Genomic DNA, 17734 nt, shown 5'->3' with positions numbered 1-17734 from the left:
GAAGCTCTGTCTTCTTAGCGCCTCGCTTGAAGGGCACCCTTTTCTCCTTACAGAATTCCTTGAGCTGCGCCGCCGTGTAAGTTTCCAGGTTGGCCAGCTCAAATTCCATCTTGCCAGGTAGGACCTCAGACGTTCGTAGAGAAAATCAAATGGGACTTAGGCAAAAGGAAAAAAGACAGCCAGTCAGGGAGAATTGAAAAAAAATTCAAAATGCCTATTGGAGAGGGTAGACAAAAATTCAGTGGAGTCAGGTATAGGGTTGTGGTGTACACTGAGTCTCTTCATGGTGTTACACAAGCACAAGCCCTATCCCACCACTCGATCACCAATGTTAGAACCAGGGTCTCTACACCAGTTTTGTATAAGAATAAGAATTTCTTTATCTAAAAGATATGCTAGAACCAAAAGCAGGTAAATCCAGCCTCAGGCAAGATCAAGAATAAAAAGGATTCCAGTTTCCAAGCAAGATCAATAATCAATAAAATGAATCCAGTTCCCAGGCTTGATCAAATCACCAAAAGCTCAGGTGTGCCAAGGGCCCCTGCTGGTAATGTCTTTCTCACAGTGTCCTTGGATGGCAAAAGTTCACTTGAGGTAGGTTCTTATGGTCAAAATTCACTGGGGGAAGGTTCTTAGGCCAAAGTTCCCTTGAAGCGTAATAAGTGTGCCTCTCATAGAAATGATGCTCCCAGAGTAGGCAGTGCGGCTGCCCAGGCGCTGCTGGTAATGCTAAAAAAAATACCAAGTAATTATGCCCCCGTAGGCCAGTCAGTGAAGGACGGTTCCCAGCCAAGCACAAAGCTCACACTCCAGGTACCAGGCCAACCCGCACCCCGCCCCCTCGAAGCAGCCTGGTTGCACTGAGGCATTACCTGGGGTGGTGGAAGTCTCTGGAAGGGTCTGGGGGCAGGGGCTTCTGGAAGAGTCCAGGAGTGCTGGTATGTTCCCTGCCTTCCCTGACCTAGCTGTCACATTGACCAGAGACAGGCTGTTAAGGCTACAGTGGGCAGCCCATCACAGCTCATCCCAGGGAAGAAGGTGTGAATCACCATTCCCACCTCCCAAACCAGGCAGGCTATCAGTATGCAGAGGGGAGGGGGGAGTGTGCAGAGCCTAATCTAAGTGCAGGCAGGAAAAGGTCCACTTTATAAAAGTGGGATCCCTAGCGTAGTAATGCCCAAACCCTATATATCATTAGGAAGGGTTCCCCGCCCCGAGTCCAACAAGACCAAACATGACAGACTTATTAAGTCCCTGTCAGAAGTTATCCCATAAGGGGAGGTTCCCAATATTAGCCTATGGAGGATTAGCCTTACTGCGGTAGCAGTGGATTGTGGCAGATATGCCAGCCTCACAATGTTTTAGGGGAGAGCACCCGCACCTCACCACTGTTTAGCAGTGGTGAGGCGCCCAGAGTCCTAAATCCAACAAAATGTAAGGTAAAAATGGGAGGCAAAAAGGGCAAAAATGTAGGGGAGACCACCCTAAGGCTGACAGGTCTAACACATATCATACTAGATGTGTTCAAGCAGGAGTATATGCTAGCCAAATTCTGGATTGATTAAATTATGCTAATCTAAAGAACTCTTCCATCGGCTGGGTCTAGGCTGCGCTATATAAAACTGCAAATAAGGTAACAAAATTTGCTACAACAAAACAAGGGTCTTTAGTCTTCATGTCCTGCTTTCTCCCTCCAATTAAGAAACACATTTTCACTTTCTGGAGAGGAAGGGAATCTGGCCTTCAGGAATCATTACTCATGGTGATGACTTGAGCCCCCGTAGCAAATAGTCTGCACTGAGAATTTATAGTAACACTCGTGATGTTCACAAAGGGTGTTCAGTGTAAAAAAGTCAGGAACGGTTGTACCTCTCGTTATTTTAAAGTCAGAAAACTAGAGGAACATAAAAAGGTCTAAACACTGTAAAGGCAGACATCTTCAGATTCTTTTAGGCAATTTCTATTAGGTATTGATTCCTGGTCCAGAATGCTCGAATACCTACTACATATAAAAACGCATACATTAAGAGTGAAACCATAACAAAGATCACAACATTTGAGAAAGAAAATCATATTTCTACCAGGTACAATTGAGTGCTTTCATGTGAATTTACTTGGCTGCATCTTCAGCCTAATCAAGCTCAAACTTCCACAGAAGATACAACCTATATAACAAAGCATGTGCACAACATATATAGGAAAACCAGAGTTCCTTAAGATTGCTTTTAGCTGTTTCAGTCGCACCCTTACAATCACATGCACTAGTCGTTAATCATTGTCAAACTGGTATAGTAGCATAGGTTCAGCTTTGGACCGCACAGTTAGTTAGAAAAATGTGTTATATCGCATTTGTTTTTTTCAACTACATTTCAATATTTGTTTATTTTAACCGTTAGTTACTATAGGAAAACCTTGAAGGATCTACACAAATAATTGCTTGCTGAATTCAGACTTAACTAAGTTTCGGAAATTAATAGCTTTCCGGGATCCGTTATTGCTTTCACACCTATTTCTACCAACGACTGGAAGGAGGTTGAAAGAAACAAAAATGGGAAAAATAGGCTATGTCTCAGTAAAATGCCAAAACTGTGTAGAAAATTTGTTTTTTTACAAATGTCTACCTGTGCCTGAAAGCTAGATAGATGGCGATTTTAGCACCATCAACCATTTGTTGATACTATTTGCAGGGAAAAAAACACATTCTTTCTTCTGCAGTACTTTTTTATCATTTTTCCCCAAAAACCCAAAATGTAGCTGTATTGAAATGAAATGAAAAAGCTTTTATTGTTCAATTATTTAAAATCATTACAATATACTAACTGTATAAAAATAGTTATCTAAAAAAGAAACGTGAGTTGTATTCCCTAGACTTTTTCCTCCAATCAGTTAAACGCAAGACCTTCATAAAATGTCATGTTCTGACTATGCAGTTTAAAAACAAAGTGCATTAATGTTTTTAAATTGGAGGTGTGTCCGCCTCTCTCCTCCATCCAGACTTACAGTTTCCTATTTGCAGCTCAGCGTTTGCGGACAGTCCCGCACAAATTAGGTTTGTAAATTTCCCCAGCCGTGCTACTGTTTGACTTGCTGTAGATGAAAAACACAAGTCCGAAATTTCGCAGCATTGGTTGAGGCCCTGAGCTCGGCAAATTGGGATGACCAAACGTTGTCTCTCTCTGGCTAACTTTGAGCAGCAACACAACAAGTGATACCAGGATTCCTGGTGGTAGTCACCGAGTCTGCATGCTACTGATTTGTCCGGGCGGGCCCAGCTTGGGTTGCACTCCACTATAGGTAGTGCCAGGAGCCTCATGTGAGTAATCTTTTTTCGGGTTTGAACGGAAAGTGCTTGTTCAAAATAGGGATGTGCTTTACCCACTTTATAAGAGGCATCCAGTGAGGAGAGATTTGGGTGATGATGCAGACTAGCGGCATCTCTTGGAAATGATATTTGCTTTACCTGTCGGTTCACTGCTCTTTTCCATGCTGCAGTTGAAATGTTCGTGTTAGCCAGGTTTTGCACCTCTATTTCCAGCAATTGATAGGCTACTGCCAGTTGTGCTTGCCATGGAGATCGGCTTTCTTCGAAGATTGTTTTAATTTGCGCTTTCAAAGCCGTTTCTGGTGCACGCAGGGTGCTAATGTAATATTTTATTGCGTCTCCCAGGCAAGAGATGTCGGGTCGAGAAAGACCCAGCTCCAGCCTTACTCTAGCTCTTCTGGCCTGTCGTGGGATGCCCAGCACTTTTTTGTTTGCAGCAATTTGAAAACTCATATAGAAGTTGGTAAGGGCTCCGGGAAAAATTAAATGGCCATAGTTGACTGAGGGCAATATTTTTGCTTTTAAGACTTTCAAGATGGGGTCCGTGGATGGACAATGTGATTTTTGATTGAGGTTTCCCAGACTGCAGATGATTCCTGCCCCATTGCTTCTTAAATGCTTCAGATGAGCTGTTGTCTTAGCTCCCTCCGTTAGCCTGAGGCCCAGGTAGTTATAATTTTTGCAAGATCTAATTTGCTGGTCACCCAGGCGCCATAGGGCTATATGCTTTCGATGATACTTCCCAATGATGAGAATCGTAGTCTTCTCCTGGTTTACCAGTAAGTTGTTCTTTTGATTAAACCTGTTTAGCGCATCTAGGGCTTTCTGTAAACCTATCCTGGTGTGGTCCAAAATTACAAGGTCGTCTGCATATTGAAGTATTTGGAGCCACTTGTTCCCCAGGTTTGGGATGACTAAGTTTGCCCCCTCCAATGCTTGGCCCAGGTCAGATGTGTAGATGTTGAACAAAAGTGGTGCAAGAACACACCCCTGTTTGAGGCAGTTATTTGTTGGGACCTTATAGGTCATCGATGATTGGCTGGTCTTAATCCTTACCCAGGTCCCTTCATGTAGAGACCTTATTGCCTTAAGCAACTTTTCGGGGATGCCCCAGTTGGTGAGTTTACTCCATAGTATGCCACGGTCTACGCGGTCGAATGCTGCGCTATAGTCCACAAAGCAGCAAAACAAGGGTGCTATCATGTTGTCTACTGTGGAGTATTGTGGTCTGAATCCAGTTTGAAAAAAAAGACAGGATATTGTGCTCCTCTGCCCAGCTTTCTGATTCCTTCAGCAGCACTCTAGCGAATGCCTTTGCTTCGATATCAAGCAAGGCCACGAGCCGGTAGTTTTCGGGTTTTGTGCGATCTCCCTTTTTGTATATGGGGCAGATTACTGAGCCTTTCCACGATGATGGAATGGAGGCCGCTTCAAAAGCGTGATTGAAGAGTGGGGTTAGCGGTTCTGCCCAGAATCCGTGTGCCTCTTTGAACACCACCGCTGGGATACCGTTGGGGCCCGGCGCGCTGTCTGTCCTCATTTTCTTGATCAAATTAATTATCTCTTGTGTTTATGAACAAGCTCTCAACCTCATCTTCGTTGTCTAATGGATTTAGTTGTTCTTGCGTGACCCTTGTTGCCTGCTCTGTTGTGTACAGTTGTTTTGCGTACTTGACCCATTCCGTGGCTGTCACGCCATTTACTTTACTTTGATCAGTATGGCTTAATTGTCTTATGTGTCTCCAGAAGCGGACGTGTCCGTTTTCTTTAAGCATATGAAATATTTTCAACCACTCCACCTCAATTTTTTTTGTTTGGATTTCCCATATTTTGTTCCTGTGTTCTCGTCGAAGGGCTTTTATTTCCGCGCTGAGATGAGATGTTACTCCTTTTCTTCAGGGATTTAAAAAGGCTCCGTTTCATTTGCTATAAGTCCTTGGGGTTTGGCTGTAATAGGTGGGTTTGCGGTTGAAGGCGTTTGGTTTTCCGGTCCCACTAACCTGTCCTAGGACCGATTTTAATTCCAGAAGAAGTTCCTTCCAGTGCTCCGTGGAAGAAGCCATTATTTGACACTGCTCTTTACGGGCGACCCACTCCATGAGCGCTGGGCTTGATTTTATGGACCACTTTATTCTGTTCAGTGCTGTGTGGTGCTCTTCTTCGGTAGAGAAACCCACTGTTTTGGGGTGTTTTGCGTTTTTCCCATTTATATCTAATATGACCCTCAGGGGATTGTGGTCACTTTACTCCCTGTCTCCCACCTCGAAGTCCTTAAAAAGTGTTGCAAGTTTTTTTGCAATGAAGATGTAGTCAATTGTTGACTTATTATTGAAGGTGGGCAAGGGGCGCCATTGTGGGTCCACTGCTTTCATGGTGACGTGGGTAGAAACCATGTTATGCGCAGTCAACAGCTGAACTAAGGGAGCCAATTCTGTTATGCTTGAAGTGTCCCTCGTGTCGTCGTCTAGCCCCCTGATGGTCAAATCCCCTGCGATGATTGGGAAGTGAGATGCGTATTTGTTTTTCAAGGGATCCATTTTTTGGGATATTAATTTTATTGCTTGCTTTTTTTGCCTTGTGGCAGGGTTTATGTAGCAGTTGAATATCAACAAACTGATTACGTTATTATTACTTTTGAGGCCAGAGATCAGGACTTCTTGGAGATTCACTGAGTTGGTTTCTATTGAGTTTACCTCTATTTTACGGTTGTGGTTGTTGTAAATTGAAAGCCCACCCGATGCTCTCCCGAAAATATTACTTTTTACTGCTGCAGTGTGAATCTCATAAAACCCTGAGAGAATTAAGGGTTCTGTAGCCCATGTCTCTTGTAGACAGAGTATGTCATTTTCTTCAAGATAAAAGCTTGCTGCTGTACAGTTGAGCATTCTTTTAAACCCTGCGACATTCCATGATAATATGGACAGTAGAGTGTTGTTCCCCCTTTTCTGAGACCTATTCCCGTAGCTTGCTCCCTTGTCTTTGTTGGATGTGCCGTCGAGGGCTCGTGTCCCCCGGGCCCATCGACATGCTTTGCCTTTCGCTGTGATTTAGGTCCGTGTGGAGCACTACCCTTTGCTCTGCAGAGCTTATTATCTTGTAGGCCTTATAGAGACTCGGGACCATGGGCGCACTTGACCCTGTTTGATTAACTGTCGTCCCTTTTAACACCGAGTAGACCTCCTTTGTAGGGGAGTTTAGTGCTAAAACATGTGGATATTTCTCCAGTATGGGAAATGCTATGTCTATTCCCCAGGCGGCCATCATTGCTGTTTCATCAGTTGTAAGCCCCGCTTGGGCGTGTCTGCTCAGTCCAACTGAAGTTGATTCACCGTGGGTGTCGCTTGTTAGACTTAAGAATTTAACCCAGACTAAATAGACTGATTGAGTTTCCGTGAGAGTTGGTAAATGCTTGAATAGCCTGAGTAAGTTGCTCCTGTTTAGAATATCATGGTTACCTTTGATGTGGTATCTGGGGGTTAGAATCACCTCGTATGTTCTTTTACTAATTTGATTTGCTTTGCCCTGCTCCTTTAGTTCTCCTTCGCTGCTGGGTGCATTACTTCTAATGCCTTGGGTCCGTTTGCCTAAGGTCGGCTGCTGGGCTGAACATTGAAGTGGCAGATCTACTTGGTCGCTCATTTTCGGCCCCCGAGGGGCGAGGTGACCCATAGTTGTGCTAGCCCCAGACTCAGGTGCTTGATCCTTGCATGCTCCCTCTGGTTTTCTGTAATCCCTCAATTTGTTGTTTAACTCCGGGGGAGGATGGGCTCCGCCAGCCGTACCGTGTGGGCTTTGAGCGCCCTCTGTATGAGGGATTGGCTGTTTGTAACTACCCCTCAGTTCCGTCTTCCCCGGGAAGGGTGAAGAGGCTGACTTTTTGTAAAGATTGGAAAGAGGCGTATTACTTTGTGATTTTTGGAAATGAGGTGGTAAAAGGAGGGCACTTTTTTTGCTGTCTTAGCTTTTTTTCCCTGTTTCTTAAGCTTTTTCTTGGCCCTCCTTGACAGAGGAATCTCCTTACTTGTCTGGTTGAGGTTAATGCCTTCTGGTTGGTTTTCCAATGAGGAGTGGCTGCTGTTGGATTTGCGTCTAACCGGACTACTTGAGACTTTGTTCGATGTTGAGGAGTCGTGTGCTTCTAAGATTATTATTGAATCACCCAATTTACCACCGCCCTCTGTACCGGACTGGTTTTCAAGTTTTAAGTCAGGACTCCAACTATCCTTGTCGCTTGGAATTCCAGTTTGAGTTTTTAGAGCTTCCACCATCCCTTTAAGAATTTCTGGCAGTGTTGCCCATGTATCCATGAGTGCAGCACACGAGCAGGTGCCTAGGCTGTTGATCTGGGTGTCACCCAGCTTTTTCTCCAGGAAATCAACCTTATTATTCAGGTCCGCTAAACGTAGCGCGATAGTTGCTAACAGATCGATTTGTAACTCCATCTTCTTTGATTGCCAGAGCAAGAACCTGGCCATGTTTTGTACTGTTTCTCCGGGAGAGGATGATCCTAGATCTAAAATGGCACTGCTCTCCTGATGTTTTTGGCTTTGTGGACTAGGTGTAAAGGAGGGTGTGTGTCGGTCCTCGTTAGAACTTCTATAAAAAGTTGGAGTCAGCTCCAATGTACTTTGTATCTTGGATTCAAGATTTGAGAGGAATATTGGGGATAAACAACCCAGATTTTGCCGCCTCTCTGACGCGCCAGAGCCTGGATTTAGTGACGATGGCCTCAACGCCGGGGAGAGAAGAATCGATTGATTCTGACAGTGTATTCGGGCAGTTGTAACTTGCTCTGTCTTCCGACAGCTTGGTACTGGGATGTCTCTTGCTGAATCAGAAGTCTGACCCCTGAGCAGGAGCGAGAGCGTTGTCTTTCTAAACTTGTGGTTCCAGGGCTTTCGCATTGTGTTTGTGTGTTTGGCAGCTTATGATAGAGCTGATTCCCTGAGCTGTTGTCCGTCCCGTGACTGCTTATGCCTCCTTGTTGCACAGGCATATCTGAAGTACTCTCTGGGTTGGGTGTAAGTTTAACCAGAAATTGTGGGATAAGTCCCCCTGATGGCGATTTCAAGCAGGGCTTTTTTTCTTGGTCTGCAAGCTTTGAGCTCCGTAAAATTCTGAGTGGAGCTTTGGGCTGATCTGGTAAGTTTGCATGGCCATTTTCTAATTGCTGGCTGCTTTTTGAGTCACTTCTTTTTGTTATTCCTCTGTCTGGGTAGTCAATCTGCTACAGTGAAGGCTGGGTGCTCCTTATAGCTTCCACTCCGTGCGGTCTTTTGTAAGGCGGCTGGGTTCAGCAGTGGGTCAGGCAGCGCTTGCATTCAGCCGGTCTGCGCACTCTCGTCTCCCGCTTATCGCGTCTCCTTGGGGCACGTGGCAACCCCCCTGGCCGTATCCCCAGCCCACTGATCTTACAGTGACGCGAGCCGCGAGAGAGCGCGCCCTGCGGCACCTGCTGCAAGAGAAGGCCCCCAGCGGCTCCTGCCGCGAAAGAAGAGCGCCTGGCAGCACCTGCCGTGAAGGAAAGTACTCAGCGTCTCCTTCCCCTGCTGGCCCGACTAGCCTTAACCTGCACAAGAAATACATTTCTGAGCACAAAAGGCGGACCGGGCTCCCTCAGTAGTATAAAGCAGTATGGTATAGAGCAGCTATTTTGAGCTCCCAGGGCTGATCGAGGGTGATAATTCCAACGTGTCTGTGAGGTGCTTTGCAACTCACTGCACAGCACTGCACTTCTTTCTGCCCAGCTGCTGTAGCAAAAGTCTTTCCTCTTTGCCCTTGTCTTGGAGGCGTGCAGAAGCAGTGCCCCCCCTTCTCCTCACCTCTGCCACCTCTGGCTCCTCAGCGCCGCTGCCCCTCGCTGCCCTGCCTCCAAGCCTGTCTGCTCATCTCCCCATGGGCGTGGAGAGCTGTATTTTGGCTAATTTATGGGTCCTCTTCAGGGGAATCCACCAACCCTGGATACCGTTAGAATCCTTAGGATGTTGGAAGAAAAGGATGAACATTTGGCATGAATACCTCAGGTGTACAAAAAGTTATGGGAGCCTAAGCGAAAACTATTACCAATAGCCAAAAAAGGCTCAGCACTGAGGGGTGGAGACATAATAGAGAAGGGAAGATATATTAAATAGAATAGATTTTACAACCAGAACGCAAGCGCTGTACAGGCATACAGAAAAGGAATTAAACAATTGGAAACATAAAAAATACTTGGTCTGTAGGAAGAAAGTGAAAAAGAGTCCGTTAATTTGTTTAAGTCTGGATGCCAAACATGGAGAATACAGATTTCCTGAGACTTTGAAATTGAGAGAGACCCACCATGTCCACCTATAAAGCAAAGAGCAAACATTTGCAAAATATATTGTTCTGCCACCTTTAATTTTTTTTATAGGAACATGATGATACAATAGCAAATGAAGATCCAGCAAGTTTCTTAGAAAAGGAAGCAAATAAACTTAGCTAAGTTTAAACACGGAACCTCCTTGAAAGATGATTATTATTAATGGAGCTGTACTCCTCTCATTAGAGACATCGGAATTGGTTCCGTAGGTCTCGTTCATTGATAAAAAATGCAGAATATAATCGAAATCTATTAATGCCCTGTCATACTAAAGGATGTCCTGCCAACCTAAAGAAAGACAACATGTTAAATGAATAACCCAAGGTCATCAATATTGTAATCGATTTTTTAAGTAAAATGCAAAATCTTTCTCCTGATATAGAACTTGTGACTAAAAGTGTCCCCGTTAATAAGGCGTCAGCACCCTGCACTTTTCATTTGCATCTGCAAATATTAATTTAATTGCTGGTGTCTTCGTATATTTGTTATCCCCTTCTCCAAAGGTCTGTGGAACGAACTTGGTGCTGGTTGGCTAGAAGGTTACAAAGGTTGTATGACCCTCCTGATTAACTTTGGAACAGCTGCAGGCTCGAATTCACTCTATTGGAGTTTTCAAAGAATGAAGACATATCGAACAGAATGTGCATGCTATACACAATGCAGCTGCGTACAAAGTAAAATGACGAGTTGCAAACAATTAAATTAATACTACTTCAGAATTATAGTACCCTATCAGAGGGTGAATGTAGTACAGGGGAAAGACATAGAAACATTTGAATAACAACCCCAAATACAATGTTACCCGTGTCAAAGTTGATGCTGGTCTTCAACGTCTAGCATCAAACATTTGAGCGAGCAATGGGTGATTAATCTGAGGCCACAGTGCCTTTGGAAGTGAAAGAAAGAATGAGCGAGAAATGGAGAGGAAGGACAGAAAGAGAGAAGAGGTCAGAGAAATGGGACAGTCACAGTGGTAGTGAAAAAGAAACGTTTTTGGTGACATAGTCTGATTAGTGTGGGGGGGTTTATATACACCATGTGTACTCGCAAACATTTTCCCAGGGGCCAAAAGGTTTGGTCTGTGATGTGACAGAGAGTTGCACAGATGCAACAGGTTGGCAGTGGGAAGCTGAAGTATGGGGAGATGGCGATAAGGCGGGTGTATGGAAGTGAAGCATATACATCTAGTGGCTGAAATGCACAATGTGAAGCCACAACACCTGGGGTTAATCCTGGTTACCCCACTTAACCAAACTGTGTGCTCCCAGGCAATTTTTCTAAGTTACTTTCCCTCATTTTTCTTCATAAATCACATATAAGAGGACCTCGAAATACATGAACTCAGGATGTGCACTGTACAAAACCTTCTCCTATGTTTGATTTAATGAACTATAATGCTGTTCATGTACAATAGGAACCCAGGCCACCCAAAGAGTGCAAATAACAACTGACATGAAGTTACTTTCCCTCATTTATCTTCATAAATCACATATAAGAGGACCTCGAAATACATGAACTCAGGATGTGCACTGTACAAAACCTTCTCCTGTGTTTGATTTAATGAACTATAATGCTGTTCATGTACAATAGGAACCCAGGCCACCCAAAGAGTGCAAATAACAACTGACATGTCTTAGTTCAGTATTGGCATTGTTGTCAGGATGAGGGTAACATGAATGTTTATAAATTCAGGTTTAAAAACTATACCTTTAAAAAAAATTCTTCTCAATGCACTGATAATCGGTTGCATTAAGGTGAAATAGTTCTGCATGTTAATGATATATACTTTTTGAATCCTGAAGAGATTTTATGCTATGTAATGCGGTATTTATAAAGCGCTAACTGTCGCTCCGAAAGGAGCCTCTTGGCGCTGATGTGCAACGAGAAACTAAGCTATGAATCGTTAGATTGCAGCCCAGAACACTGAGCTGTTGCTTTAAAAATCCATGTTTTCAGATATAAAGCTTAGGATTGTTGGTAAACAGCTCAGAAAACTGATAAAATGTGGGAGGCTTCTTCAGTATTGCTTCCTAAAGCTACTAGATTACCCTGCATTTGAGAAAATCATGCAATACCATCTTGAGATTGATTTTCCTATTTGTTTTTTATTTGAGCTGCATTTTAATTAATATTTTGGTGATCATTGATAATTGAAGGTTCTTTAAGCACGGTGACAACAAATCTGCTGAAAATCATAATTGTTTCTAGCTAGGGAATTCTAAGTACTTGGATCAAACATAGTAACTGGCTCCATGAAAATTAGGCTTAAAGTCAACAAAGCTGGGCGAGCAATTTGGGAAAAATGCACAAGTTGCTTGGCCTTTAGTAGCTCAAGATGATTGTCATTGATCAGAAGTAGCTCTCACTGCAAAACAGGTTGGAGACACCTGCTTTACAGGAACCACCAAGGAATGTCAAAAGTGCATCCCACATTGTGCACTGGTTAAAGGCAGCTATGGGAAATACTTTATCAAGTCTCCCCAGGAGCAACAGACACAAGTAATAGTTTTAGCAGCAAGATCATGCTGAAAAAGGAATAAAATGAGCAGGGTGGATCATTTGTAGAAGGTAATGATTTAGGGGCCCTAACTGGGAAGATGTTCTTGAGCTCTCACTTGCCAGGCCCTTTATTCTCATTAAATTCTGTAATGTGTCAATTCAGATATAAAGCTTAGGATTGTTGGTAAACAGCTCATTAAACTGATAAAATGTGGGCGGCTTCTTCAGTATTGCTTCCTAAAGCTACTAGATTACACTGCATTTGAGAAAATCATGCAATACCCCGTTGAGATTGATTTTCCTATTGTTATTTTTATTTGAGCTGCATTTGAATTTATATTTGGGTGATCATTGATAATTGTAAGTTCTTGAAGCATGGTGACAACAGATCTGGTGAAAATCATAATTGTTTCTAGCTAGGGAACTCTAAGTATTTGGATCAAACATAGTAACTGGCTCCATGAAAATTAGGCTTCAAGTCAACGAAGCTGGGCGGGGCAATTTGGGAAAAATGCACAAGTTGCGTGGCCTTTAGTAGCTCAAGATGATTTTCAGTGATCAGAAGTAGCTCTCACTGCAAAAAAGGTTGGAGACACCTGCTCTAGATTAATGGCTGCTGCTAAAATTGATTCATTTATTCGAAAGTGGCCAGAATTAACCAGGAATGTGCATGGGTATTTTACGCTTGCTTGTTTATGAAATGGGACCCGATGGGCCCTCATGATCCAATGGCAGACTTCGCTAAGTGCGTCACCCGGAAGGACACGATTCTGGACTAGGTCTGATATGAATTTAATGGGATCTTGCCCCATCTCCTGTCCTTCTGGAATGCCCACAAAACTTAGATTTTACCACCATCAAGCTTTATCTGAGTATCAGACATTCTCCTGGCATTGCTGTACTTGAAATAATTACAAGTTTTTCAGGGCATCTTCGAGATCAGATATGCACTGTTTTACATCTGGTTTAGTTGAAGGATATTGTTGTTAATAGTCTCAAGCTGACTCTTAACTTCAATATAGGCCTTGTCTTGTGCATTTTTTAACTCTCTTTTCTCCTCTAAGATCGCATGAAGAATATCTCCCAACTGGAATTCATTCGCTGCTACTTCTCTCGTGCCTTCCCTAGACTTGTTCTGAATAGTTTCTAGCAAAAGAGGATTCACAGCCCTGCGGGCAATTTGAGATACTAACATATCTCTCAGTAAGTTCATCACTATTGCTAACAAAGGTGGTTGAATACTCCCTGGGGACGCAGGAATAACGGATGTCTCTGACACCGCTAGCAACCTGGGTCCTGGGTCAAATCTCCTCGAGACGGATGGATTTCCAGCCATCTTCCTCGTTTTAACCCAAACAGTGGGTACATGGGTTTTTCTACAGGATGCTTGCTTCTTGCACTTCTGGTGTAGCTTCTTGCAGCTTTTCTAATACGCTATCCTGTGGCAGCTCTGGATCTTTAGAGGGGGATTCGACCTGCTCCAAGAAGGTTTTATGGGAATGCATCAGTTTGTTCATTCCTGGTGTGACATTTGCCACCCCTGAATAAAAGCTTCTCTAAGACTCTGGTGAACCCTCTTGGGTCTCACTCAATTTAATGCTTGAACTACATCCCCCATTTTCTTCTTCCTGTGTTGCATTACCACTGTGTCAAACCTGCTTTTCCAGGCTCCTGGCGCTTTAGCAGTTCTAGAGACATTATTCGGAGTATGGGATTTCACCACTGCATCTTGCACCTTATGGCTCTTCATCAGGTCAAGGTTTGTGATCCCTCTTTTGACTTTTGAGAAAAGAGCGCACTCACCTTAAGGATTACTTGCCCACCCTGGTACAGGTTGCACAGTTTACACTTTGATTTCGGGGAGGGGGCTGAACGGCAGCAAGCCGCACCCGACGGAAAAGTTGACAACTATTTTTACTTTTCTAGTGTTTACTGGCACCACTTGCATAGAAATAGTGAAAACAACCTCCATGTAGGAAGGATGTTTGTGGGAAACCTTGCATCAACAGTACCAAGGGTGCTCAGGGTGGCACCAGATAGCTTAACATCCTACTCCCTTTAGGAACAGGTGCAACCTTACTCAGCAAGTATGCTTTTGGTGAGATCTAGGATCAACGACAGAACACACATTGCAATTGGCCACTGGATGACTGCTGCCCATACATGAGATTTGAGATTATGCAGGTCATCTACTGCAATCAGCCAAAGGAAAGATTTGCATTCCAGAGTCTCGCACCACTGGATAGGTGCAAATGAGATACCCTTCATTCTCCATTGAGTGATCCGTCAGTGAAAATCCATGGTGTACAATACAACAGACTTAAATCTAACAGTAAACAGGAAACCTTTCAACTTACCGATTTCTTCATCTTCATCTTCCTGACAGGAATCCTTAACAGTCATATAAACCATCTTTTCTCTCTGGATTCTTCCAAGAGCCCCCTGCTCAATTAGTCCCACAGAATGTCCATTGTGAAAGTCACTCTCAGTAACAATTTCTGTGCCTCCTAAACATAATAAAAAGGGAATAATCATGTTTCTGAAAAAATCCAATTTGCAATGTCGTGTTGTAATTACCACATCCACTAAAGTTCGGTGAAACCACATTTTCTACAGTCAAGGGCTCACTCCTCACTTTTTAACAAAACCATCATGTTTAAATAAAAAACACAGTACAAACTAAAGGCTATATTTCCTTAATGTCATTTGTAGTTCATTTTAAAAATAGCAAAGTCAGATTCATAATTTCTCTGTTGAACAATTAGCTATAGAGTTTAACTTACCAGAGTGTTTTTAAAAAGTATACAATAAAAGGAAAATGATGGAAGCCTGATAGGCAGCAGCTCCGAAGAACCGAAATCTGACACTGCTCAAAACCCCATTAGGTCTTGTAGTGGCGATTGCTTCAGTTAATTTTGAGGGCAGATAACATCTACCTTCTTGAAACTGTTTCTGAGATGAGTTTCGTTTTTCTATATGCATTGTATGATCTTCATTGCTCATCATAAACGTATGACTACATTATGCACTAATTACAGGCACCTGGGGTAAATGCTTCATAATGACTACCTAGAAGTGTCAGAAGAGCAGCAGACATCATGCACGGTTTATAGGCAACTAGGTTAAAAGCTTTACAGCAGTTGTCTCCAACCAGTTGATCGCAAGCTACTGGTAGCTCGTCGGCCCCCTTTGAGTAGCTCGCAGCATTATATTGAGAAAAAACGTAGTTCGATGTTTATATTCTCCATTGTGGAGAACATTTAGTTTTGTTGCCAGGCCTCTTCGTTATTTATTTTAGCCCAGCAGCGCCATCTGTCCTACGCTGCACGGATGCGTGCTCGGAGATACCATTGTTCCGTGTAGGAACAAACTTGCTTCGGCTTGCAGTTTTACTCGGGCCTCTGCGATTCAAGAAGAAGCCTTCTCTCGCAGTAGCCGAGCACCGGAGTCTTGGCCTGAGGCAGTGGGACTTGGGCTATGTCTGATAGCATCGCCCAGGACACAGCCTGACTCCTGTCAAAGTCCTGCCCTCGAACTCCAGAGAGGAGGATGGACCTTCCCTCGAGCCATTCCAAGTTACATTATTGCGACTGCTGTCGCTTTTTCAGCAAATGTCGTTTAAAAAGCTGGATTTCCCTTGAGCTTTATTTATGAGTGGAGCAAGCAGGGCGAGGCATGCTGATTTTCTTATCTGTCTCTGTAATAGTCATGCCTTAATTAGTCTTGAAAAATACAAAAGTGTAATGTTGTTCAGTTTTATTAGTTAGTGAATTTTTTTAAGTAAAGATAATAAGAATTATTTATTTTGTTGTGTTTCATAGAATATTAGCTGAAAGCCTAAAATAGAAAAGTGTAATGTCATTTTGTGTTATTCTAATAAGTTAGTGCACTTGCTATGCAAAGATAATAAGCATTATTTTTTTCCTATGAATCACGGCAAAAAATGCTCATTATCTTTTCATAGCAAGGGCACTAACTGTTATTAGAACACCGAACAGCATTACACTTTTCTATTTGAGGCTTTCAGCTACGATCCTATGAATCATATAAAAATAAAGAATGCTAATTATTTTTCCCTAACTAGTGCACTAAGTGTAATAACACATAGCATTCCATTTCTCTATTGTAATGCTTTCAGAGCAAATGAAAGTCACAACATCGTTTAACTGTTGTGTTGATGAACAGTCCCATATTGTTTGAGTGATAAGCATTTGCAATGTGAATGGCAGGGCCGGACTGGGAACCAAAACCGGCCCTGGCAAAGTGCTCGGCGGGCCCCCTCCCCCCCTCCCGAGGGGGAGGGGGAGGGGGGCACGACCGCGCTCTGTGTCAGGGCCGGTTTACAGCCGTTTTTGTTACGGGGCCGTTTTTGCAGCATAACGGCCCTGTAACAAAAACGGCCCCGAGGGGCCCAAAACCAGCCCCCAACCATGCGGCCCACCGGGGGATTGCCCGGTGCCCGCAACGGCCAGTCCAGGCCTGGTGAATGGGCATTAATGTCAGACCTGGAAGGCCTTTTGTTTTGTTACCCATATGAAAAACAATTTAGAGAAGGCTAAATCAGGACAGGGAGTCACAATTATTATGCTCAAGGTACTTAAAATACTTACAACAAATTAAAACATTTTCGTGATTTAAGACAATTTTAGAACTGCTTTAAATCGGGAAAGACAATCATTGACTGTCTATTCCAGAATTCTGTAATGTCACTTCAGATATAAAGCTTAGGATTGTTGGTAAACAGCTCAGAAAACTGATCAACTGTGGGAGGCTTCTTCAGAATTGCTTCCTAAAGCTACTAGATTACCCTGCATTTGAGAAAATCATGCAATACCATCTTGAGATTGATTTTCCTATTTGTTTTTTATTTGAGCTGCATTTTAATTAATATTTTGGTGATCATTGATAATTGAAAGTTCTTTAAGCACGGTGACAACAAATCTGCTGAAAATCATAATTGTTTCTAGCTAGGGAATTCTAAGTACTTGGATCAAACATAGTAACTGGCTCCATGAAAATTAGGCTTCAAGTCAACAAAGCTGGGGGGGGGCAATTTGGGAAAAATGCACAAGTTGCTTGGCCTTTAGTAGCTCAAGATGATTGTCATTGATCAGAAGTAGCTCTCACTGCAAAAAAGGTTGGAGACACCTGCTTTACAGGAACCACCAAGGAATGTCAAAGGTGCATCCCACATTGTGCACTGGTTAAAGGCAGCTATGGGAAATACTTTATCAAGTTTCCCCAGGAGCAACAGACACAAGTAATAGTTTTAGCAGCAAGATCATGCTGAAAAAGGAATAAAATGAGCAGGGTGGATCATTTGTAGAAGGAAATGATTTAGGGGCCCTAACTGGGAAGATGTTCTTGAGCTCTCACTTGGACTCCTTTGGAGCAGAGGGTAAGAAGGCTAGGAAATAAGGAGAGAGTAGTGCGCATGCTGAACACTTTTTTGACAATAAAAACAATTCACAGAAAGGTGCCTGGTTATCTATGTCTTGAGGGAAGGAGAGTGAAAGGCGGAGACAGGGGTTTCCGAAAATGTCTTTTCCCTTGTAGAATTGAACAAATTATTA

At 43.3% G+C, this 17734-nt stretch overlaps 1 protein-coding gene across 1 annotated transcript in view; it reads right to left on the bottom strand.

Moving 5' to 3' along the window:
• ZNF711 (ZFX family zinc finger ZNF711) overlaps nt 1–17734 on the bottom strand; it is a 177939-nt gene that overhangs the window by 79072 nt on the left and 81133 nt on the right. The window contains exon 5 of the mRNA XM_086918776.1: nt 14519–14668. Coding sequence (XP_086774902.1) covers nt 14519–14668 — 150 coding nt within the window. The remainder of the gene's footprint in view (nt 1–14518; nt 14669–17734) is intronic.

This window comes from Lissotriton vulgaris, chromosome 4_1 (genome assembly GCF_964263255.1).
Source record: "Lissotriton vulgaris chromosome 4_1, aLisVul1.2, whole genome shotgun sequence".
Classification (NCBI taxonomy): Eukaryota; Metazoa; Chordata; class Amphibia; order Caudata; family Salamandridae; genus Lissotriton; species Lissotriton vulgaris.
The sequence above is the reverse complement of the archived record's forward strand: the minus strand, read 5'-3'. Positions and strand labels throughout refer to the sequence as shown.